General features: G+C 39.3%; 1 protein-coding gene across 1 annotated transcript in view; it reads left to right on the plus strand.

Moving 5' to 3' along the window:
• man1a1 (mannosidase, alpha, class 1A, member 1) overlaps window positions 1-21360 on the plus strand; it is a 517794-nt gene that overhangs the window by 460735 nt on the left and 35699 nt on the right. Inside the window, exons 6-7 of the mRNA XM_041187990.1 lie at window positions 6885-7008; window positions 7742-7835. Of these exons, the coding sequence (XP_041043924.1) occupies window positions 6885-7008; window positions 7742-7835 (218 nt within the window). The remainder of the gene's footprint in view (window positions 1-6884; window positions 7009-7741; window positions 7836-21360) is intronic.

Below are 21360 nucleotides of genomic sequence, written 5' to 3' on the forward strand. Positions count from 1 at the left end.
AAAATGTTGATAGTGGGTGCCATCTGTTGGTGGAATGCTGCCAGACAGTTGAATCATGTAAAATTCAAAACTGCCAGGAAATAGTATGAACTTTCACGCAATGTAAGTGCTGAATATAGTCGTATTTTAGAATATTTTAACTGAATTACACAGTGAACCTCTGCATGAAATCTTTGTTTTAAAAACAATGTATATTCCATTATCCATAAAGTGTCGAAATGGACATCAGATAATGGCATGTTCATTTAAAGAAGACACCTGCAACAGGTTATTTTTTAATCTATTCGTTCATAGGCTGTGTCACTTGACCAGCATTTATTTAGAGGGGTACCTCTCCCTCAATATCAGCCTTTTGGGATAGATATCTTCCAAGATATGGGAAGTTGGGGATACTTTCCAACATTTCACCGTGAATCTCAATTGAAAGTGTTGGATTTGATACACTTGATGGGGGTTAGTAGAGGACTTTGGTCTTCCTGGAGTTCAGAGCAATTCCCATACTCTCGTAGTCTTTGGCAAATACATAAATACTGTTGTAGTTCTTCAGAGTGTGCACTAACTTGTATATTGTAAGAACATAAGAAATAGGAACAGGAGTAGACTATTCGGCCCCTCGAGCCTGCTCCACCATTCAATACAATCATGGCTGATGATCTTGTGTTTCGATTTCCACATTCCCATCTAACCCCAATAACCTTTGATTCCCTTGCCTAACAAGAATCTAACTACTTCTGCCTTAAAGATATTCAAGACCCCGCCTCCAACACCACCTGAGGCAGAGAGCTTCAAAGTCGCACAAACCTCAGAGAAAAAATTTCTTCTCATCTCTGTCCTAAAAGGGCAGCCCCTAATTTTAAAACTGTGCCCCCTAGTTCAGGACTCACACACAAGATGAAACATCCTTTCAACATCCACCCTGTCAAGGCCGTTCAGGATCTTGTTTACTTCAATCAAATCACCCCCTCTCTCTTCTAAACTCCAGTCGAAACGAGCCCAGCCTGTCCAACCTTTCCTCATAAGACAACCCACTCATTCCAGGTATCAATCTAGTAAACCTCTTTTGAACTGCCTCCGATGCATTTACTTCCTTCCTTAAATAAGGAGACCAAAACTGCACACAGTATTCAAGGTGTGGTCTCACCAATGCCCTGTATAACTAAAGCGTAATGTAGTTGTATTGCTGAAGCCGTGGTTCTTTTGGTTGTGACCTTCAGCCAGTTGAGGTTGAAGAGTTTCATCAGTGTGATAAGTTGTTACCACACTTGGGGGGAACCTGTCAGTGGTGAGGTGCCGGGTTCCTGCAAAAAATATTGAGAATAGTGTTGTTGCAGTGACACACCTCTGTTTGACACTTGTTTTGACAGGGAAGGGAACTGTGGTGGAACCAATGCATAATAGTACTTTTATTTGCAAATTGTCATGTAGGAAATGCGTGTTGTTTGTGAACTTAGCTGGGTGCCCATATCGCAGTTCAATTTAATCTTGAATGTTGACACAGTTTCTGCCGAATAAATTCCAGATCCTCTCTAGGCCAGATGCTGCTTAACTGCTTCTTGATAATATATGCCTTAGAACTTGTTCATGCCTTCAATAATGCATTCACATATGACATTAACTGATAATCCTTTTTTATCCAAAAATAAGCCCATGAAGTATTAATTTCAGTACTTTATATGCTAAGTTAGTGGAGTTTCAATTAAATCATCAGAGCTTAGACAGCAATCTTTACTGTCTGAATTATGACAAAAGAATTAACTGAATTTAGACAGCACCTTATTATGTCTCATGAGGCTTCCTAAAGCAAATTATATTTAATTAATTCCATTTTCTGGGTCAATCACTATGGCTAAGTACTGCAACCGATTTCATCACAACAAAATCCCACAAACAGCAAATTGGATGGATGACCAGTTAATCTGCTTTTGGAGCTGCTTGAGGAAATAATCATGGCTTTGACATTGGGAGAACTCTGCTCACTTTCAAATAGTGCCATGGGGTTTTAAACATCCACCTGAACTAGCAGAACAGGCAGATGTAGTTTTGGTTTAATGTCTCATTCAAAGGATGCCACCCCCAATATAGAGCACTCCCTCAGTGCTGCATTGAAGTGTCAGCATAAATTATGTGCTAAGTCCTTCAGTGCAGTTTGATCCTACAAGTTTCTGACTTAGAAGTGAAACTACTGGAACAAGTTCACACAATTAAGATCAACAATTTTCCATTTTAAAAAGTAAAAATGTAATAAAAGAACTTACTAAAAGCCGTAATTTAGTACAGTTGACACTGCTTCTATTGGGCAAGTTGGTGATCACGCAGTTTGGCCTCTTTAAGAAGTGGACACAAAAATGAGTAGTGCTTCTCAAACCATTAACCCATCAACAAAACGGCCCAACTCACCAGTAGGTTAAACAAACCAGCACATATGCAGGCTCACATACCACTTGTTGAAAAGGTCAAAAAACAGTAACTATTTATTTCAGAGCACACAACTGTACTGTCCTTTTGAATCAAAGCAATCCTGTTATCTCAGGTGAAGAACTCTTGTAATTTGAGTCTACATGCCTTTCCCTTACAGTATGGACACCAAAACTTAAACACCATGCTCATTATGTCCCAGATTGGCTCTACATCAAGATACTGCTGCACAACATGTTAAAACTGAAGAGTGAGCATCAGCCATAATTGTTGCTGTGGTTATTGCTGTTAGTGCAATCTGTAACTGAACAGTATGTAGCCATGGTAATCACAGCAAAATGAGATGCAAACAGCTGATTGAACTGATTTTGCCTGGAATAGCCAGAGCATATAATATGTTATAAGCTGTGTTTTGTCATAGATATCAATGAGATTGGGAAAAGGCTAGTATGGGCAGTGTGTGCAAGGGAATGTATCACAATATGGAATATGTTACAGATCTTTGTATTGCTTTTACAAGATAGCTTGTGTCACCTGATAAAAGGATTTATATTTTAATCATCTCAACTCCCTAGGCCAAATGCCCAGTGCTGTGGCACAAGGCTGAAATGTAATGCTGCTGAACTAAGTTAAATCTAGAGACTGAAAAAATTCCCTTTTTTACTCCCTGTTATATGAGTTGGAATATCTGAATACCAATGACTAATTATGAGACTCAATAAATATTCAAACAAGCCTTGATTAGATAGCTTACACTTTGGATAGTGTTGTGCAAAAGTCCTACTTATGGCTCCCAAAGTAGATATTGTTTAATGAAGTGTTATGACATGGCAGGTGATGTGTGCCAGGCAGACCAAATCCACAAGAGAAACTCGGTCATGCGATCACAATAGTTTTGCAATTATATGTATTACGAGAAGATGTGTGCATTGAATTCAGAAGTAATGAGTCCACTAAGATCCTTCGAGATTTTAACAATTAAATTAAAATATTTATTAACAGAAGAAAAGATTTCAAACACATATTTAAGATTACAGTTACATAATACTATAACAAATCCTAAAATTCTTAATTAACCTAATTTCCAACTACACACCCCTTTAAGGCAACAGTCCAAAATAGATTTGAAATTATAAGTAAACCAGCGCCCGCTAGACAGTGGAAATCCAAAAGCTTGTCTCCAACTTCAGCTGCTGGACATAGCAGACTTTTGCAAATATGGTTGGAGATTTCTTCAAGGCTGTTTCACACACTCCTGTTAGATCTTACATGGCTCGCCAACATCTCCTTTCATTCTTCTTTATATACATTTCTCTCTCTTTAATCTGTAAATTGCCAAATTTACTTTTCCCTAATACAAAAATCTTTCATGTTGCCAATATAACCTCATTCCTTTTGGGAAAAATAAACACACTGCTTGGTCTTGCTTATCTTGCCAATTGTAAACATCCTACCACCCGTTTGAAATCCAAACAACTCCTTCACACCTTATATGCTAAAGCCTCATCCTCATTTACTCATTAACATTTCAAGTACCCTTCTACACCTAACTCCTTTAGATAATTTCAAGCGCGCAGTCTAGCTGACTCCAATTCAATTAATATTATGAAAAATATTATAGTTTTGTAACAGAAGTGTGGTGCAAATTTCAATACATTGCATGAATTTAAATTTGAAAAAACTTGTCTACCCTTTTAGTAACAGGTTTTTAATTTACTTGTGCAGCAACCAGCAATGTGAGGCCATTGTTACTCTTTCACTCCTAAATATTTGCTTTCATTTTATTTTGGGAGGAAAGCTGATTGTTCAGTGACCCTTAAATTAATTAACAGTGTTCTACGGAATCAAAATATTGACCATGTGATTGATCTGATTGACCAGGAAACATGTTCTAGGGTTAAAGTTTGCTTTCTGCCACGTGCTCAACCCTGAAGGAAACCAAGCTTTTGAACAGAACTCCTTCATGTAAACTCTATGTAATATAATAAGGTATATGAAGTACTTATTTACTTTTTTAAGTTGCACTATTGGATTTTACTGTATTCTAATGTCATTCCTCAGCTACTAGTCCTGTTGACCATTCTTTTCATTGCTAATGTTGCCAATGCTGTGGTTATTTGCTGTATTTGTCATCCATAATGTTTATATATTTTTAAAATTTTGGTGACTTTTCCTCCTAGCTTGGGTTGTATGATTTTAGATACTTTCTATATAATGCTCTTGGTCACAAAGACTTGGTCTTCCCTTCAAATAATTTGAACCCTTTTTTTTCCACTTTTAAGTCCTCTCAGTACTGTTGCACTTACCCGCTGCATGCCCATGTACATGTACAAGTTACAGATAAATCAATTGCATGTTATGTAGCCAAAATATTAGGTAAACTACAAAATGTAAAATATACACTTTTTTTTTAAAAAAAAGGATTTTCTAACTAAAAGAGATTTTGATTAGATCAATTAGTCAGAAAATCTTAAAAGTTAGATATTTTTAAATTGACATATTATTTATGCCCTATTATAAACAAGGCTGCTTTGAAAGTTTAAATAAACTTTTCAACATTTCCCTAAATAGGCCAGGTATGTATGGTGTTTTTGAGCATTCTTTGCAACGATTTGAGAATGTGTATGCACATCCCTAATTGTAAAGTAATTATAGGGACTTGCATTAAGATATTGCCTTTCATATCAAGAGTTCTCAAAGCATTTTGCATCAAAGTATCTTGCATGGATACAATAGCATAGTGGTTATGTTACTGCACTAGTAATCCAAAGGCCTGGACTGTAAATCTGTAAATATGAATTGAAATTCAGTTAATTAATAACTTTTTAATAAAAAAACAAGTATCAACTACGATGATCATGAAACTTGATCAATACTTCCACCTCCCTGCCTATCTGCCTTGAATACTTTGTAGCCAGGAATGTTTAGTTACTGGTCATAAAAACCCAGTTAGTTCACTGACCACCTTTTAAGGGAGGAAATTTTACCAGCCTGTCCTACAGTCTCTCAGCCACGTGGTTCATTTTTAACTGCCCTCTGACATGGCTGAACAAGCCATTCAATAGTGTCAAGGACAATTAGGAGTGGGTAGTAAATGAAAGCCTTACACTTGCGTGAAATAAATAAAAATGAACACAATTAGTTACTTTTGAAGTAGGTAATAAATCAGTGGAAGTTGACCTTTTGGATCAGGAGAGAGGTTGTATTTATACAGTGCCTTTTCAAGTTACATCCAATGAAATAACTTGAAGTTCAATTACTGTTATTATGTGAATTTGTGTATAAACTATTTTGTACACAGCAAAGCCCTACGAACAATGAAAAAAGTCATTACTGTTAACTGTACAGGAGCCATCATTGATCATGTAAGAACCATGCATCTTTTTTAAAAAACTCATCTGTTCCAGCCTGTAGCACTGTTTCTCAGGCTCTGGTGGCCTTAGAAAGACAGTTAAGGATTGAACTAGGCCTGGACTTTAATCTTGCCCCATTTATTTTATTTTCTGTTTTCAGGCTTCACCTAGATTTAGTTTTGCATTTCAGTTATTATTGAAGTTGTCATTAAAAAACTATTTTGCTCCAGTGCATATTGCACGATATGCTGTGTAATAGTGACTCACTGCAGACTCATCCATCTGAAGAGAGGTAGAAATATGATGTCTTCAGTACCAAGAAAGCATTATATTGGACTCAAAATGTTTGCTCTGTTTCTCTCTCTGCAGATGCTGCCAGACCTGCTGAGTTTTTCCAGTACTTTCTGTTTTTATTTCCGATCTCTATTTCACTTTTATTTTACTCCTAACTGAACGTTGTGTCTCAGTCCTTTTCTCTGTGTTGCTTCTTGCTGTTTTTTTACCATTCTTCTTCCTTGGTGTTGTGCACACTAATGTAGCTGCTCAATCAGTAGCAGAACATTCTCACACTAATTCAGCTTATGCAGAGGGAGCGTTGCTGTACTGGCAATCTGAATACAGTGGAATATTGTATTTTGAGAATAGAAAATCTCCATTTGACACACAAGCAGCGGGTGGGCACTCCTGTAATAGACTGTACCTGGAACTTGTTCAATTTGCAATCAGTGAGCAGTTCTGGTTCATAAATCTATGCATATATTTCAATATACTATTTTTTTATTTCTCAGTGGAATAAAATAGATTCCAGGTTTACTCCAACTTTTATATTTCATAATTCTGAAACACTTAATCATAAATATTTTTTATTAGGTGAAATTTGCAGACTGTCTATGAATGTTTGTTCATAAAAAGTAGATATATACAAGTATAAGTTTTAACACTAATGCTGATGAGTTCAGTTTTGCTGATTACATTGGTTATTTTGAGAGATTTAGGTATATCTTCACTTCCATTTAAATACTTGGCTCATCCATTTCAAATATTTTGGTGTATGGCAAAAAATAATTTGTATGTTTTAAACAACTTTATTACATTCTACATTGAATGCTTTCACAGTGGAATTGGTCGAAATTGGCCTTGGGCCTCAGGAGGTAGCAGTATCTTGGCTGAATTTGGCACCTTGCATCTCGAGTTCATGCATTTAAGTCAACTGTCTGGAAATCCAGTGTTTGCAGAAAAGGTCAGTTACCAAAATGTACCATTTTTAATTTATTTCCAAAGTATTAGATAATATGCTAAATAATTAATACCCAAGTAGGCCAAAGGCCCTCTAAATGTTGAATCATTTCAAACACCTCTTTCTAACAAAACATCTTGGAAGATTATTATATACTAATTTATATGTCATGCATGACAAATGATGTCTCCTAAAACACTTTCTCCTGATCAAAAGGACCATGCAGCTAAGCCCCCTTGAGCTCACTGCATTATGATTCAATTGTTGCGGTCCAGGGTGACTTGCCCTCTGTTTTTCTACCTCTATGCTCCATTGTGAAAAAGCCTAGAAATTCACTCTTTATATGATCATTGTGGCACAACAAAGATTGAAAATAGTGGAGAAAGTGTGCAATGAATTGGACCACAACACTTATGCTTTTACTGAAAACTATGTCTTGAATCACACAAACATTTTTTTTACCTCAGACATTTTTGTTTCACAAAGTGAGAATTTTCTGACTTGATGTAAAACTAAAATATTTATTTAATTTCTACGGTGCTTGAGGGAACAAAAAGATACATTGAGTTGTAATCAGAGCAGAGAGAATATTTGAAACCTATTAAATATAAATTAGGTTTTGAAGCAGAAGCTTTGATTTCTTTTGGTTTAATTTTAAAGTTGAATCTTTTTATTGTTAGTAGACAACTCTGTCAATTTAAAAATTCAAAATGCATAATTCGGGCTGTTTTGACAGATGATGAACATTCGAAAAGTTTTGAATCGTTTGGATAAACCACAAGGACTGTATCCAAATTACTTGAACCCCAACAGTGGTCAATGGGGTCAACGTAAGTAAACCCATTTGAGGATTCATTTTTCTTTCAAAAACCATGTAAGTGCATGGGCCTCACCTACCTCTTCTCATACAAGGTTTATTCAGTAATACTTCTTTTTGCCATATGCTGCATTTTTTTCTGATGAGGTACCTGAGAGGAGTGGTTTTTCACCATTTAAATACATTCTTCTATATTCTTTTGGTTGCCAGATATGTTTCTGAAATTTTCAATCACAAAATTCATTGTATTTCCTACATGTTGCTTCTTTCTAGTAAGTGTTGGTCAACTGCTGCTTTGTTCAGGTAAAATAAAAACAAAATACTGTGGATGTTGGAGATCTGAAACAAATAAAGAAAGTGCTGGAAAAACTCAGCAAGCCTAGCAGCATCTGTGGTGAGCAAAACAGTTAATGTTTCAAGTCCAATGGGATTCTTCTTTGGAAGTGAAGAGAGACAGAAATGTGAGGGGCTTTTTGTTGTTGAAAAAGGGAGCAGGTCTATTGAGGCAAAATGTGAAGGTCAGGGATAGATTAGGGAGCTTGGGCCCCTTATTTCAACAGCATAAAACCTGTCACCTTCCTGTCTTCAGTTCCAAAGACGAATCATAATGGACTCGAAATATTAATTCTGTTTCTCTCTCCACAGATACTACCAAACCTGCTGAGTTTTTCCAGCATTTTACCTGAATGAAACAAAAACAATGTTGTTCCGGACAATAATGTTCTTGACTTAGTTGCTGTCGACAGTATTCAATGCTGACACCCAGGTTCAAGGATTGTAGATTTTCCAATGGATCCTCTATAGTGATGATTGGCATGGATTGAAGTTTATGTTGACTCCCAGGATTGATTTCCAATGCAGTGCAGTCTTCTCTAGGTTATCCAGCCTCTATCTTCATGAATAATTAAAACACTGGAAAGTGATCATGGCAAGATATCACATGAAGCAGCATGGTCATTTTCCTCTCTGATGGCAATGGAAAGCAAATACCTAAGAATGGACAGAGCATAGCAAATGGGTTATTCTATTCACTCCCTTTGAGGCAACATATAACCTAAAAGCAAAAAACTGCGGATGCTGGAAATCCGAAACAAAAATACCAGGAAAAACTCAGCAGGTCTGACAGCATCTGCGGAGAGGAACACAGTTAATGTTTCGAGTCCGAATGACTCTTCACCAGAACTAAGGAAAAGTAGAAAAGAGGTGAAATATAAGCTGGTTTAAGGGGGTTGGGACAGGTCAAGCACCAGGAGAGAAATGGAAAGCAATGAAGGTAAACAGGGCAAGAGAGACAGGAGGAAATCCTGTCAGAGAGAAGAACGATATTTCTTCAAGGTAGGCATTCCTTGAAGAGAAGTGGTAGTCAATTAAACACTAAGATAAAAGCAAAAAACTGCTGATGCTAGAAATCCGAAACAAAGGCAAAAATACCTGGAAAAACACAGCAGGTCTGACAGCATCTATGGAGAGGAACACAGTTAACATTTCGAGTCCAAATGACTCTTCACCAGAACTAAGGAAAAATAGAAAAGAGATGAAATATAAGCTGGTTTGGGGGGGTGGGGGGGGGGGGGGGGGGGGGGGGGGGGGGGGGGGTGGGGGGGGGGGGGGGACAGGTCAAACACCAGGAGAGAAATGGAAAGCAATGAAGGCTGTGTTCCTCTCCACAGATGCTATCAGACCTACTGAGTTTTTCCAGGTATTTTTGTTTTTGTTGCTGGCAAGACATGTTCCATACTGTTCCAAAGTCACTGGATGGTCAAGAAGCTGCTGTTATCCTCCGAACTCCTCCTCCTCCTTACCATGATCTTCAAATCCTGAAGCAATCTGTCACTACAACACAAATTGTACCAATCAGTTAATTAGAATATTGGTATCAGGGCATTCTTTCTCCTCGAGGGAATCAATGGCTATTTCAGTAGGTTATTAACAACCTTAGATTATTGCATAGCCCCAGTGAAAGCCAGCATAGCACCAATTAGAACAAGTGGACTTCATCTCTGAAGACACCCCAGTTCTTTGCTCAGGGCAACAACTAGTTCTCAAAGACATCCACCCAGCAATAATGAATACATTGTAACATTCATATAGTGCCTTTAGGATATGAAAATGTTGCAAAGGAGATTTTGGGAGATGGCACTTAAGCCTAAAGTGGTCAGGATGTTCAGTCATGCATGAAAATGTTCTACTTTGGTAGAAAAAATGTGTATATATATGTTGAAAAAGAATGTTAAATTGCCTACATTTTCTTGAGCTATTCTATTTTGAATGTAGTTCATTCTCAGTATGCAAGGCTTGCACTCAGTCACTGTTTTTCTTGCTTTCTTGCTCTCTCTGTTGCTATTCCTCTTTATATCCCTGCTCCTCCTGCCCCTACATCTAGGCTTCTATTTACATTTATTGTGTTATGAGAACTCAGTTCAGCTGATGTTACTTTCCCTTTAAAAGAGCTGAAGTGTTATACCTGGATGAGTTTTTGCATATATTGAGAACTGTTGATGATGTGGTGAGAAGACCATATGTTTACATGGCATCTGTGTAGTACAGACTTTTGAAGTGTTTGTGTTTTTTGGATGAAATCCTTATCATTTGTACTTCAAAATAAGGTTAAATCTGAAAAACAAAACCAATCATTGGTCTTCTAAGGTGAGTTTGTTTTTCTTCTACATACTTCTGAACTCTCCATTCATCAATTAGGATACACTTCTAAAATTTGTTAATGATTAGATTGTTTCTGGTTGAGCAAAAATAGGAGAGTGGAGCATTTTTCCAGTTTCATTCAATGTGCCCTCAGTTCTAAAAATGTTTGATAAATAGCATTTCAGATCTACATTGTTTGCAGTATTTTGCACCACTCACAACTTCTTAGATACAGAAACAGACTGTTTTCATATGTAGAAAGATGTGGACAACATTCAGGCTTGGGCTGATAAATAGCAAGTAACATTTGTGCCACACAAGTGCCAGGCAATGATCATCTCCAACATGAGAGAATCCAACCATCTTCCCTGGTCATGCAATGGCATTGCCATCACTGAATCTCCCATGCACAACATCCTGGGGGTTACCATTGACCAGAAACTGAACTAGACCAGCCGTATAAATACGATGGCTGCAAGAGAAGGTCAGAGACTAGGACTTCTGCAGAAAGTAACTCACGTTCTGCCTCCCCAAAGCTTATCAAGCATCTGCAAAGCACAAGTCAGGAGTATGATGGAAAACTCTGCATTCCTGGATGAGTGCAGCTCCAACAATACTCAAGAAGCTTGACACCATCCATAACAAAGCAGCCCGCTTGATTGGCACCCCATCCACGGACTTAAACATTCACTAATGCACAGTGGCAGCAGTGTGTATCAACTACAAGATGCACTGCAGCAACTCACCAAGGCTCCTTCCGCATCTAAACCCCTGCCCTCTACCACCTCAAAGGAGAAGGGCAGCAGATGAACGGGAAAACCACCACCTGCAAGTTCCCCTCCAAGCCACATACCATCCTGACTTGGAACTTTTATTGCCATTGCTTCACTGTTGCTTAGTCAAAATCCTGGAACTCCATTACTAACAGCACTGAGAGTGTACCTACATCAGATGGACTGCAGCGGTTCAAGAAGGTGGCTCACCACTGCCTTTGAGGGCTATACGTGCTGGACTAGCCAGCAATGCCCACATCCCATGAACAACTAAATAAAATACAAATTGAAATCCTGCCCTGACTAAATCTTTAGGGTTTTTAAAGAATATCTTTTGGTGATAAAGACAGTGAGCTTGGAAAACTACTTATAAATTAATTGCAGAATGACTTCGCCATATTCTGACACTCTGCCAGCAAAGCAGTTCTGTGATATAAGGTCAACATTCCCATCTGCTAATATAAAACCTGTACTTCTGAATTAATACAGTTTCTCCTTCCTATGTGTTCTTTCCTATGTTGAAGATTCAGGCCAAAGTGCAGCTACATAGGCGTTGAAAGTCCTCCAGCAGCACTTCCAAAAGACCACCCCGCAATCCCACAATTTTGTCATGTTCCCTCTTGTCATGAGTACTGTTCCATTATTGCTGGCCATCCTCTGCTGTTATACTGATTATTGACGTGTGAGGCATGAAGGACAGTGCTTACAGGAAATGTGACTGCGAGATGTATCACATTAGGTCCTGGCCCTATTCTCCACACACAGACATGTATTTCTAGCAGCTTCGTGATCAGGAGCAAGAATACAGCACAGCTTTCATCACTTTGACCCATGGGCACTCAAACCAATTGTAGCGTCTACCCTGTCGTTCCAGCACTGTTCATGGAACAAACCATGTTATGATCCCAGCTATGAGAATACTGGATAGGCCTGATACTTGTTAGGATCAGATTTGATAGACCATAATCGTTTAAAGAATGTAATATGTGGAAAAACCAAGGGTAAGGAAATAAGCAGCAGGACTCCAAGATTAAATTGAAACCAAAAGAATTTTAACTATAAAACTTGAACAAAATAAACACAAGCAATAATGAGTAAATAGGTACACTGACAAAATAAGATAATGATTCTAAAAAATGAGCTGCTGCCTTAAAACTCAATCCAATAGACTCAGCCCAGCTTAACCTTTGTATTGTGACTTTCACTCTAATAGGCTTTTAAACATACTTGTACTCAGAGAGACAGTTCCTTTTTCTCTTGAACAAAAACAGAATTACCTGGAAAAACTCAGCAGGTTTGGCATCATCGGCGGAGAAGAAAAGAGTTGACGTTTCGAGTCCTCGTGACCCTTAGAGCTGTTCGGTCGAAGGGTCACGAGGACTCGAAACATCAACTCTTTTCTTCTCCGCCGATGCTGCCAGACCTGCTGAGTTTTTCCAGGTAATTCTGTTTTTGTTTTGGATTTCCAGCATCCACAGTTTTTTTGTTTTTGTCCTTTTTCTCTTGGTCTGACTGCACAGATCACAGCTCAGTTCTATGATATACCCCTACCGATGCGACCTCCTGGCTTAAGTACAGGGGCCGCTGACAGTCACACATAGACACTCCCTTGGTGTGCTGGACTTCTCTCTTTACAGAACTGCTTCACCCGACCCAATCCTCTAGACTGCCCCTCTTCCTCTGTAACCATACAGAACTGAGTCCTTTGGTTAAACACAAGCATCCTATGAGCCAGCTTCTCTCATACTTTTTCCTTAAAAAAAACTCAGAACCCATCAGTTTTCCTTTTAGAGCATAGCTCCAGCCTCAGCAATTTTCTCCAAAGCAACATTGGGGCTTTCTTGCTTCTAGGAGCGCCTCTGGCTGTGTCAGAAGGTCAAACATTGTTTGTAAACACAGCCAGGCATACCAAACCAAACCAAAAGTACACCACCCCCAATTCACTTTAAACTGAAACCAAAACTCCACACTTTTAACCCTTAATATAATCGACAATAGGGACTTTTAGCAACCAAGATCGCCCCTCCCCCCACCCCCATCCGATAAGCATGGCTTTAATACTTTCTGGCTAAATTGCATGGGTAAATCTAGGCAAAAAGTCTGTATTTGCTCCTGACATGATTTGCAAGCAGCTGCCAGGCAAAAAGTGATACTGGCTCAACCATGCTGACAGGCCCAGGTCCATTTTGAAGGCAGTTCCTCATTAACATAGGGGCAGCTGGAATAAAATTAAAGTTGTCATGTGCAGCCTTCTATTTCTGCACTGCTGTGATAATGGGCAGACCAGCTGACTTCTGGACTTGAACAAAGGTAAGCCTTTGGAGGACAATGGGGAGCTTTCCTTTCTGGTGTCTAGAGGAGTATCCTGCTCCTCCTGGCCCCATAAAGATAAGTAAGTTTTTATCTTTGCGGAGTCCTTCAGCTGGAGCACCAGCTGTAATTGGATGGTGTTTGATTGAATCCTAGAATGATAAACAAGGACCTATTTGCATCATTGAGCCCTGATTTGTGTGCTTAAAGGACATTGGGAGGACAGTGTCATTCACATTGCCAGTAGTGATGGACCAGTCGTGCCATTTTTAGGAATCTGACGTATTTCTGCCCAGTGGGGGACCTGAAAAACTCCAAGTGTCCAGGGCCATCTAACCTTGCAAGGAACTTCACCTGAGCCTACTATTCTTAGCTAACATGCCCATGTGAATTTTTCACTTGACTATCAAGATAGCTTTACATTCCATCCCTGGGGACTAATTTTTCTCCTGCCTAATTTAAGGGGTTCTAAGCCACAAATATTGTGTCCTACCGTTTCCCAACTGAGATTGGATAACTCAGCAGAAACAAGACTTTCAATCTCAGACTTCGCTGCTCAGCACATTTACTATCTGAGCCCTTCAAGGAAGTTATTTTGCTCCTATTTCAGTTTCCCATCCCCACCACCATAAACAACATATTTATAAAGCACCTTTATTGTAATTAACTATCCCAGTGTGCTTCACAGCAGCATTATAAAACAAAATACGGCACCAAGCCACATAAGAGATATTAGGTCAGATGACCAAAAGCTTGATCAAAGAGGTAGGTTTCAAGGACTGTGGGTTTTTTTTGTTCATTCACGGGATGTGGGTTTCACTGGCTGGGCCAACATTTATTGCCAATCCTTGAGAAGGCAGTGGTGAGCTGACTTCTTGAGCTGCTGCAGTCCATGTGCTTATAGGTACACCCACAGTACTGTTAGGGAGGGAGTTCCAGGATTTTAACCCAGCGACAGTGAAGGAATGGCAATATATTTCCAAGTCAGAATGGTGAATGACTTGGAGGGGAACTTCCAGGTGGTGGTGTTCCCATCTATCTGCAGCCCTTGTCCTTCTAGATAATGGTTGTGGATTTGGAAGCTGCTGTCTAAGGAGCCTTGGTGAGTTTCTGCAGTGCATCTTGTAGATGGTACCCACTGCTGCTACTGTGCGTCGGTGGTCAAGGGAGTGAATGTTTGTGGATGTGATGCCAATCAAGCAGGCTGCTTTGTCTGGGATGGTGTTGAGCTTCTTGAACATTGTCGAAGCTGCACTCATCCAGGCAAGTGGGGAGTACTCCATCACACTCCTGACTTTTGTCTTGTTGATGGTGGACAGGCTTTGGGGAGTCAGGAGGTGAGTTACTTATCGCAGGATTCCTAGCCTCTGACCTGCTCTTGTAGCCACAGCAGTTCTACGGCTAGTCCAGTTCAGTTTCTGGAGGAAAACAAGCTGGAGAGGCTGAAAGATATAAGGAGGATGGGCAACAGAAGGCAGTCACCAATAAAGGGGCATTATAATTGGGAATGCACAATAAACCAGTTAGTGCAAATGAAGACATGGGCTTCAGGTTTTTGGATGACCTTAAGTTTACAGAGGCTAGTTTGTGGGAGGTGAGCTACTAATGCGTTGGGATAGTCAAATCTAGTGGTAACAAAGGTATGAATGAAAGTTCCAGCAGCAGATGGGCTGAGACAGGGACAAAATTAGACGATGTTACGAAGGTGGAATTAGGCAATCTTAGTGATGGCACAAATATGAGGCAAGCAGCTCATCTTCAGGTCAAATGTGACACCAAGCTTCAAACAGACTGGCTTACTCTCAGATTGTTGCAAGACAAAGAGGGGTGGATGCAGTATTCAGGGAACAGAGTTTGGAGCGAGGATAAAATGTTACACAAGACTGGCACACGTTCAGCCTTGAAGCATAATTTTCCCCTCTATAACTTATTAGGGTATTTTAAATTCATTTTCTTTATTTTCCTCATTTTCTGATGATTTTGTTACTTAATAGACACCTGTGTGATGGTGACATTTATTAATGTAAATGTAGCCCCTTAGAAACAATGTGCTGTGCTCTGGTTAGTCCAAGAAGAGTGAAACCATTGTCATGATGCAAAACATCGTATTTCTAATTTAATTTTTACAGCACCTTATCACGTTCTCAGAAGGCTTCACAACAAATTAATTATTTTTGGAGTGCAGTCATGATTGTTACTTTTGCTGGACTTCAAGGCACCCAGCAGAGCCTCATAAACATTGAATAAGATGGATGATCAGCTGTATTTTTGTTTTGGTTGTGTTAACGAGCAGGAAGTGTTGCTCAGCGCCACTTAAGAACTCCCTGTTCATTGATTAGCTCCCTGGCATATTTTGTGTACATCTGATAGTATCTCATTGAAAAGATTGCACCTCCAACAATATGGAGAAATGTACTAGACACGCTACAGTGATCACGTAAGGAATGATAATACTCAGGAGTTATTAACAGGCAAGGATCTCATCAAGAGCTTCAGCTAATAGCCCTAAATCACTGTGGGTCCTGAGGTTATCTAAGCCCATTATTCAGATTAGTAAATGTCTGTTACTCTGTATACAGTTTTGTTCCACATGTTTTCAAATTTATTTTTACTATCTCTGAATTTTGAAAGGATTTGCAGTTAAACTACTTGGGTCTGTGTCTCACTGTTTCCACAAAATGAATGTTGAGTGAAAAATTGCTTTGAAATCCTGCCTTTCTGTAGGCATTGCAAAATGAATTGTCAGTATTGATTTTGGCATATCTCAGTCATTTCTAGTCTGTTTTGAGATTGGGTAACATTTAAAATCAATAAAATGATTCCACAGTAGTGATGGAAGTGCAATAATGGAAGCAGGTGTATGTTCTTTATCTGAAAACTTAACAACATATCTAACTCCTACCTAGTATAATCTTAGTTTCTTTTTGTATCTCCCTTCAATATATGAACCTGTCTCAATGGCCTGTCATTTTGCTGCTCCCCTGCTTACTGCAGTGTTTTGTGGTTGTTTGCTCTCCCTGGAGCAATGACCCAGCAACCTTCTCCACTACTCTGTATATCTAACCGATGCAGAGGTGGCAAAGACCATTGTAGTAGATAATAAAGACACTGTTGAGAGGAAAAAAGCTGTCCAAGGCAGGAATCATCTTCCTAGCACACAAACAAGGACAAAAGAGCTGAACTCTAGAGGTGACGTGAGACTGACTGCCCTTGACATCAAAGCAGCATTTGACCAGGTGTGGCAACAAGGAGCCCTGGCAAATTTGAAGTCAATGGAAACTGAGGAGAAAACTGCTCACTAGTTAGAATCATACCTAGCAAAAAGGAAAATGATTGTGGTTGTTGGAAGGCAATCATCTCATTCTCAGGACATCACTGCAGGAGTTCCTCAGGGTATTGTCCTAGGCTGAACCATCTTCCGCGGCTTCATCGGTGACCTTACTTCCATCAAAAGAACATGAATGGAGATGTTCATTTGTGCAACTGTCAATGTCCAGTACCATTTGCTGTTCCTCATACTGAAGCAGTCCGTGTCCATAGGCAGCCAGACCTGGACAACATTCAGGCTTGGCCTGATAAGTGGCAAGTATATGGTATTAGGGTATTGTGCTTAGAGTATTGTGTGCAGTTGTGGTTGCCATATTATAAAAAAAAGATATAGAAGCACTGGAGAGAATGCAGAGAAGATTTACAAAGATGACACCAGAAATGTGTGGTTATACATGTCAGGAAAGGATTAACAGGCTGGGTCTCTCTTTTCTTGGAAAAAGACTGAGCGGTTGTTTTAAATTATGAAAGGTTTTGATAAAGTGGCTGCAGAGAGAATGTTTTCTCTTTTGGGTAAGAGCATAACTGGAAGCCATCAATATAAGACAGTGACCAAAAAATCCAATAGGGAATTCAGAAGAAACATCTTTATCCAAAGGGTGGTGAGAATGTGCAACTTGTCAACACAGGAAGTCATTGAAGCAAATAGTATAGATCCACTTTAGAAACTAGACAAGCACATATGAGGGAGAAGGAAGTAGATGGTTACAATGATAGATTTGAAGGAGGAAAAATGGGAGAAGGCTTGAGCAGAGCATAACAACGGTCATGGGCTGAGTGGCCTGTTTCTTTGCCATATATCCATTATAATCCTTTATATGTTATAAAATATTCATGCAAGTGCCAGGCAATGACCATCTCCATTGAGAGGATCTTACCATCTCCCCTTGGCATTCAGTGCCATCACTGAATTCCCCCACTATCAACATCAGGTGTTTCTCATGTGTCGGTGCAGACTCGATGGGCCGAAGGGCCTCTTCTGCACTGTGATTCTGTGATCTGAGCAGGTCAGAGGCTGGGAACCCTGTGGCAATTATCTCACCAGCTGATTCCCCAAAGCCTGTCCAGCACAAGGCACAAGGCAGGAGTGTGATGAAATACTCCCAACTTGCCTGGATAAGTGCTGCTCCAACCCTCTGGAAGCTCAACACCATCCTACTTGATTGACACCCCACCCACCAACTTAACATTCACTCCCTCCACCACCAATGCACAGTGGCCACAATGTGTACTGTTTACAAGATTCACTGCAGCAACTTGCCAAGGCACCTTTGACAGTACCTTCCAAACCCTTGACTTCTACCACCTATCAGGGCAAGGGTAGCAGATGCATCGGAAAACCACCATCTGCAAGTTCCCTCCCAAGCCTCACACCATTCTGACTTGAAAACAGATCGCTGTTCCTTCATTGTCATGGGATCAAAATTCTGGAACTTCCTTCTTAACAGCACCGTCAGTGTACCTCTAGATGGACTGCCCAGTTTGAGGTGGAGGCTCTCTACCAGCTTCTCAAGGGCAATTAGGGATGAGCAACAAATGCTGGCCTTGCCAGTGACACCCGTATCCCATGAAAGAATTATTTTTTTTAAAAAGAGCTTTGTCTCGCTTTACTTCATCTTGTCCTCTCAATAAATTCTCCTGTTCTTTTCTCCCTCCTGTTTATCTAGCTGCTCCTTAAATACATCCATGCCAATTGCCTCAACTATTCCTTGTAATAGCAAGTTCCACTTTCTCACCATTCTGAATGAATCCAACATTCTTGTTGGATTTATTGGTGAGTATTGTATATGCCCTCTAGTTTTGGATTTCCCTGCAGGTAGTAACATTTTCTATGCCTTTTAACAGGAAAGAAATGTCAGAAAGGTAATTGGGATGAAAAGAAAAGCATGCTAATAAAACCAAAACCTAAAGACTAGTATGTGCAAAGAAGAAAATTAGCATTTCTGGATCAATTCACACTACAACTCGTGGTTTATGCAAAGTGATGCTAAAATTTTGGAGGGCAAGTCCAGAGCTTGAATTGGCTCTGAAGCAAAGTGAAATTAGACTCCCCAGTAAGTGGTGCTCATCCACTAGGCCCAGTCTGCTTCATAAGTATAAGATTAAATGTAGAATTCATCCCCACCATTGGTGACTTAAGACAAAGCTATGTCAACAATCAAGAATTGATTAGATGAATGGATGAATGAAAAGGAGTCAGAGATATTGGAGAAATGGTGGGCAAATGTGATCAAAATTATTTGTTTGCTTGGAAGGTGAAAAGCATCACAGTTCTGTTGTGCCAAATAGCCTGTTTCCATGTTGGAACTTTTATGTATTTCTGGTGTTAGTTCAGTTGAGAAAGGTAAAACTCTACTGGCTTAAGGATATGAATTTGGCAGTCTGCTCTGGAATTTGAATCTAGTCCTATCACCTGCAGATCTGTGACTGGGATTTGTAGATACTTGTGGTTGTGTGAAATTTGGTGATGTGAGTATCTCTGTTCAATCAGCAGTTGCTCTGTGTTTTGTCCAAGCACATTTAGTTTTTTCTATTGCTTAGAACTTATATCTTTGAATGCTATCTTGTGTTGGCAGGTTGCAACATGTACGTGTTTCAGAACTTTGTGATTTTTTATTTAATCTGATATGTAATTACTTGGGAGAAAATGGATTAGCATTATAGGGCTGTGTTGTCATTAAATATCATAACGGTTTTAAAGCATCCAACAGTATTTCACCTATGGATTTCATAACAGTAAATTACTATGCTGATTACTTTTTGCCCTTCCCCTTACCCCTCAAATAGTTAGAATTAATATTGACTGCTTTGAAAGCATTTGCCTTGCATTTGAAATCTTCTCTTCCTGGAATATCAGTTTTTATCTCTCCTTGTTGAAGAACTCTAATTTAGTAAAGAAATTCTGGCACAGTGCCAATTTTTTTGTGAATTCATTTAACCTGACTAATCTGACAGCAGAGTGACAGTGAATTGCTGCAGAAATGTGCCTGTAGAATTTTGTCTGCTGCAATAATGCATATTATGCACAGGATATTATTGATGAGTGTCCTTGAAGATTAATGTGCAGTTACTTGTTTCAATTGCAAATGTCAAAGGTTTCCATGGTAATCTTGGAAACCTAAAGATCTAGCTTCCTTTATGCCTTCATTTGCTGAAGTTTGTTTTCTTTTAGAATGTATGTCTCAAGATTGCCACCTACACTTGGAAGCTGGTAACATGTTGAGTAACCTAAATGTCCCTTTCAGTGATTTTGCAATTGATGCTTCCTCTAATATTTCTTCATTGTATGCAGTCTGTTGCACTGCACAGTCCCCGTAAGATTGCTGCACTTGCAAACATGTCAACGGCAATGTTAGTTGTGCACGGCCTCTTTGTTTCACTCTGTGGTATGTTGCAGATTGGTGCAGTTTAGAGGAATATAGCTTCTAGTTTCCTCAGGCTTCGTAAACCTATATTTGTAATATAGTTGATATTCTTCCCCTTCCACACTTTTTATGATCACATCCTTAACCTTTCCTCACGAGACAACTATGCTGCTGTATAGCTAGCTGTAGGAAGTGCATTATAGTGACCCATAATGACTGGATCTTAAATTTTCCTTCTGACCTTGTGGGAACACAGGGTAGTGCTTATCAATTTTTGCTGTCATGGTGTCCCAAATTTTGTTTGTTAAAACTGTGTATTGAAAGACTTAAGAAAACAGTCACATATTTGAAGGTATGGTTTGTTTATCTCATCTGGCTGCGATGAAATGTGAGCATTCTTAGTTCTCAGTGGAATGATGGTGAAAAGGTCTGGTAATGAAATGAAATTACCCCTTTTAGATTCTTCAGCCTACTGGTCACACTGAGGATCACTATTGACATCCAAGGAAGCCATCTCTCCCCATTTGTTCCTTCTCTCTGCTTAATGATGAAGGTGAAGGCTAAAACCAAGAGTCAAGTATATTATGCATCTGCAATGATGTAAATGAAGTTTGTGCATAATGGTTCATTACTGCCAGTATTTTTTTCATATTTTCCATTATGCTAACTAAAGTGCACGACAATTAGGGATAATTGCAACCACTAATGTAGTGCTACCTTTCGTAGCTGTGCATCTCTTGATCTTCAAGATTTTGCATTTGTATCTTGAGCGTTTTGCAATATTTCTGATCTGAATTCAAGAATTTACTGATGTAGTTATTGCTTTTAGTTTTGAATTAACTTGTGGAAAAAACAACATTTTTGTAACAGAAAATCTGTTTACTTAAAACTCAACTTTTAGCTGCACCCTGGAGGACGGCGGAATGTGGTGCTCAACCTTCACTTTTATCCTACAAGTAGAAGGCTGTTACTGCTTGTGTAAATGAAGGCAAAGTCTGCAGAGTGGATGAGTAATTGACCACAACATCATGATGCAGGAAGCCATTCAAATAGAGGGAGTGAAAAGGAACATGGTTGTGGCAGGGGGAAGTATTGTTAGGGAGATGGATACAGTTTTCTGCAA

The sequence above is a fragment of the Carcharodon carcharias genome, chromosome 5, assembly GCF_017639515.1.
Source record: "Carcharodon carcharias isolate sCarCar2 chromosome 5, sCarCar2.pri, whole genome shotgun sequence".
Classification (NCBI taxonomy): Eukaryota; Metazoa; Chordata; class Chondrichthyes; order Lamniformes; family Lamnidae; genus Carcharodon; species Carcharodon carcharias.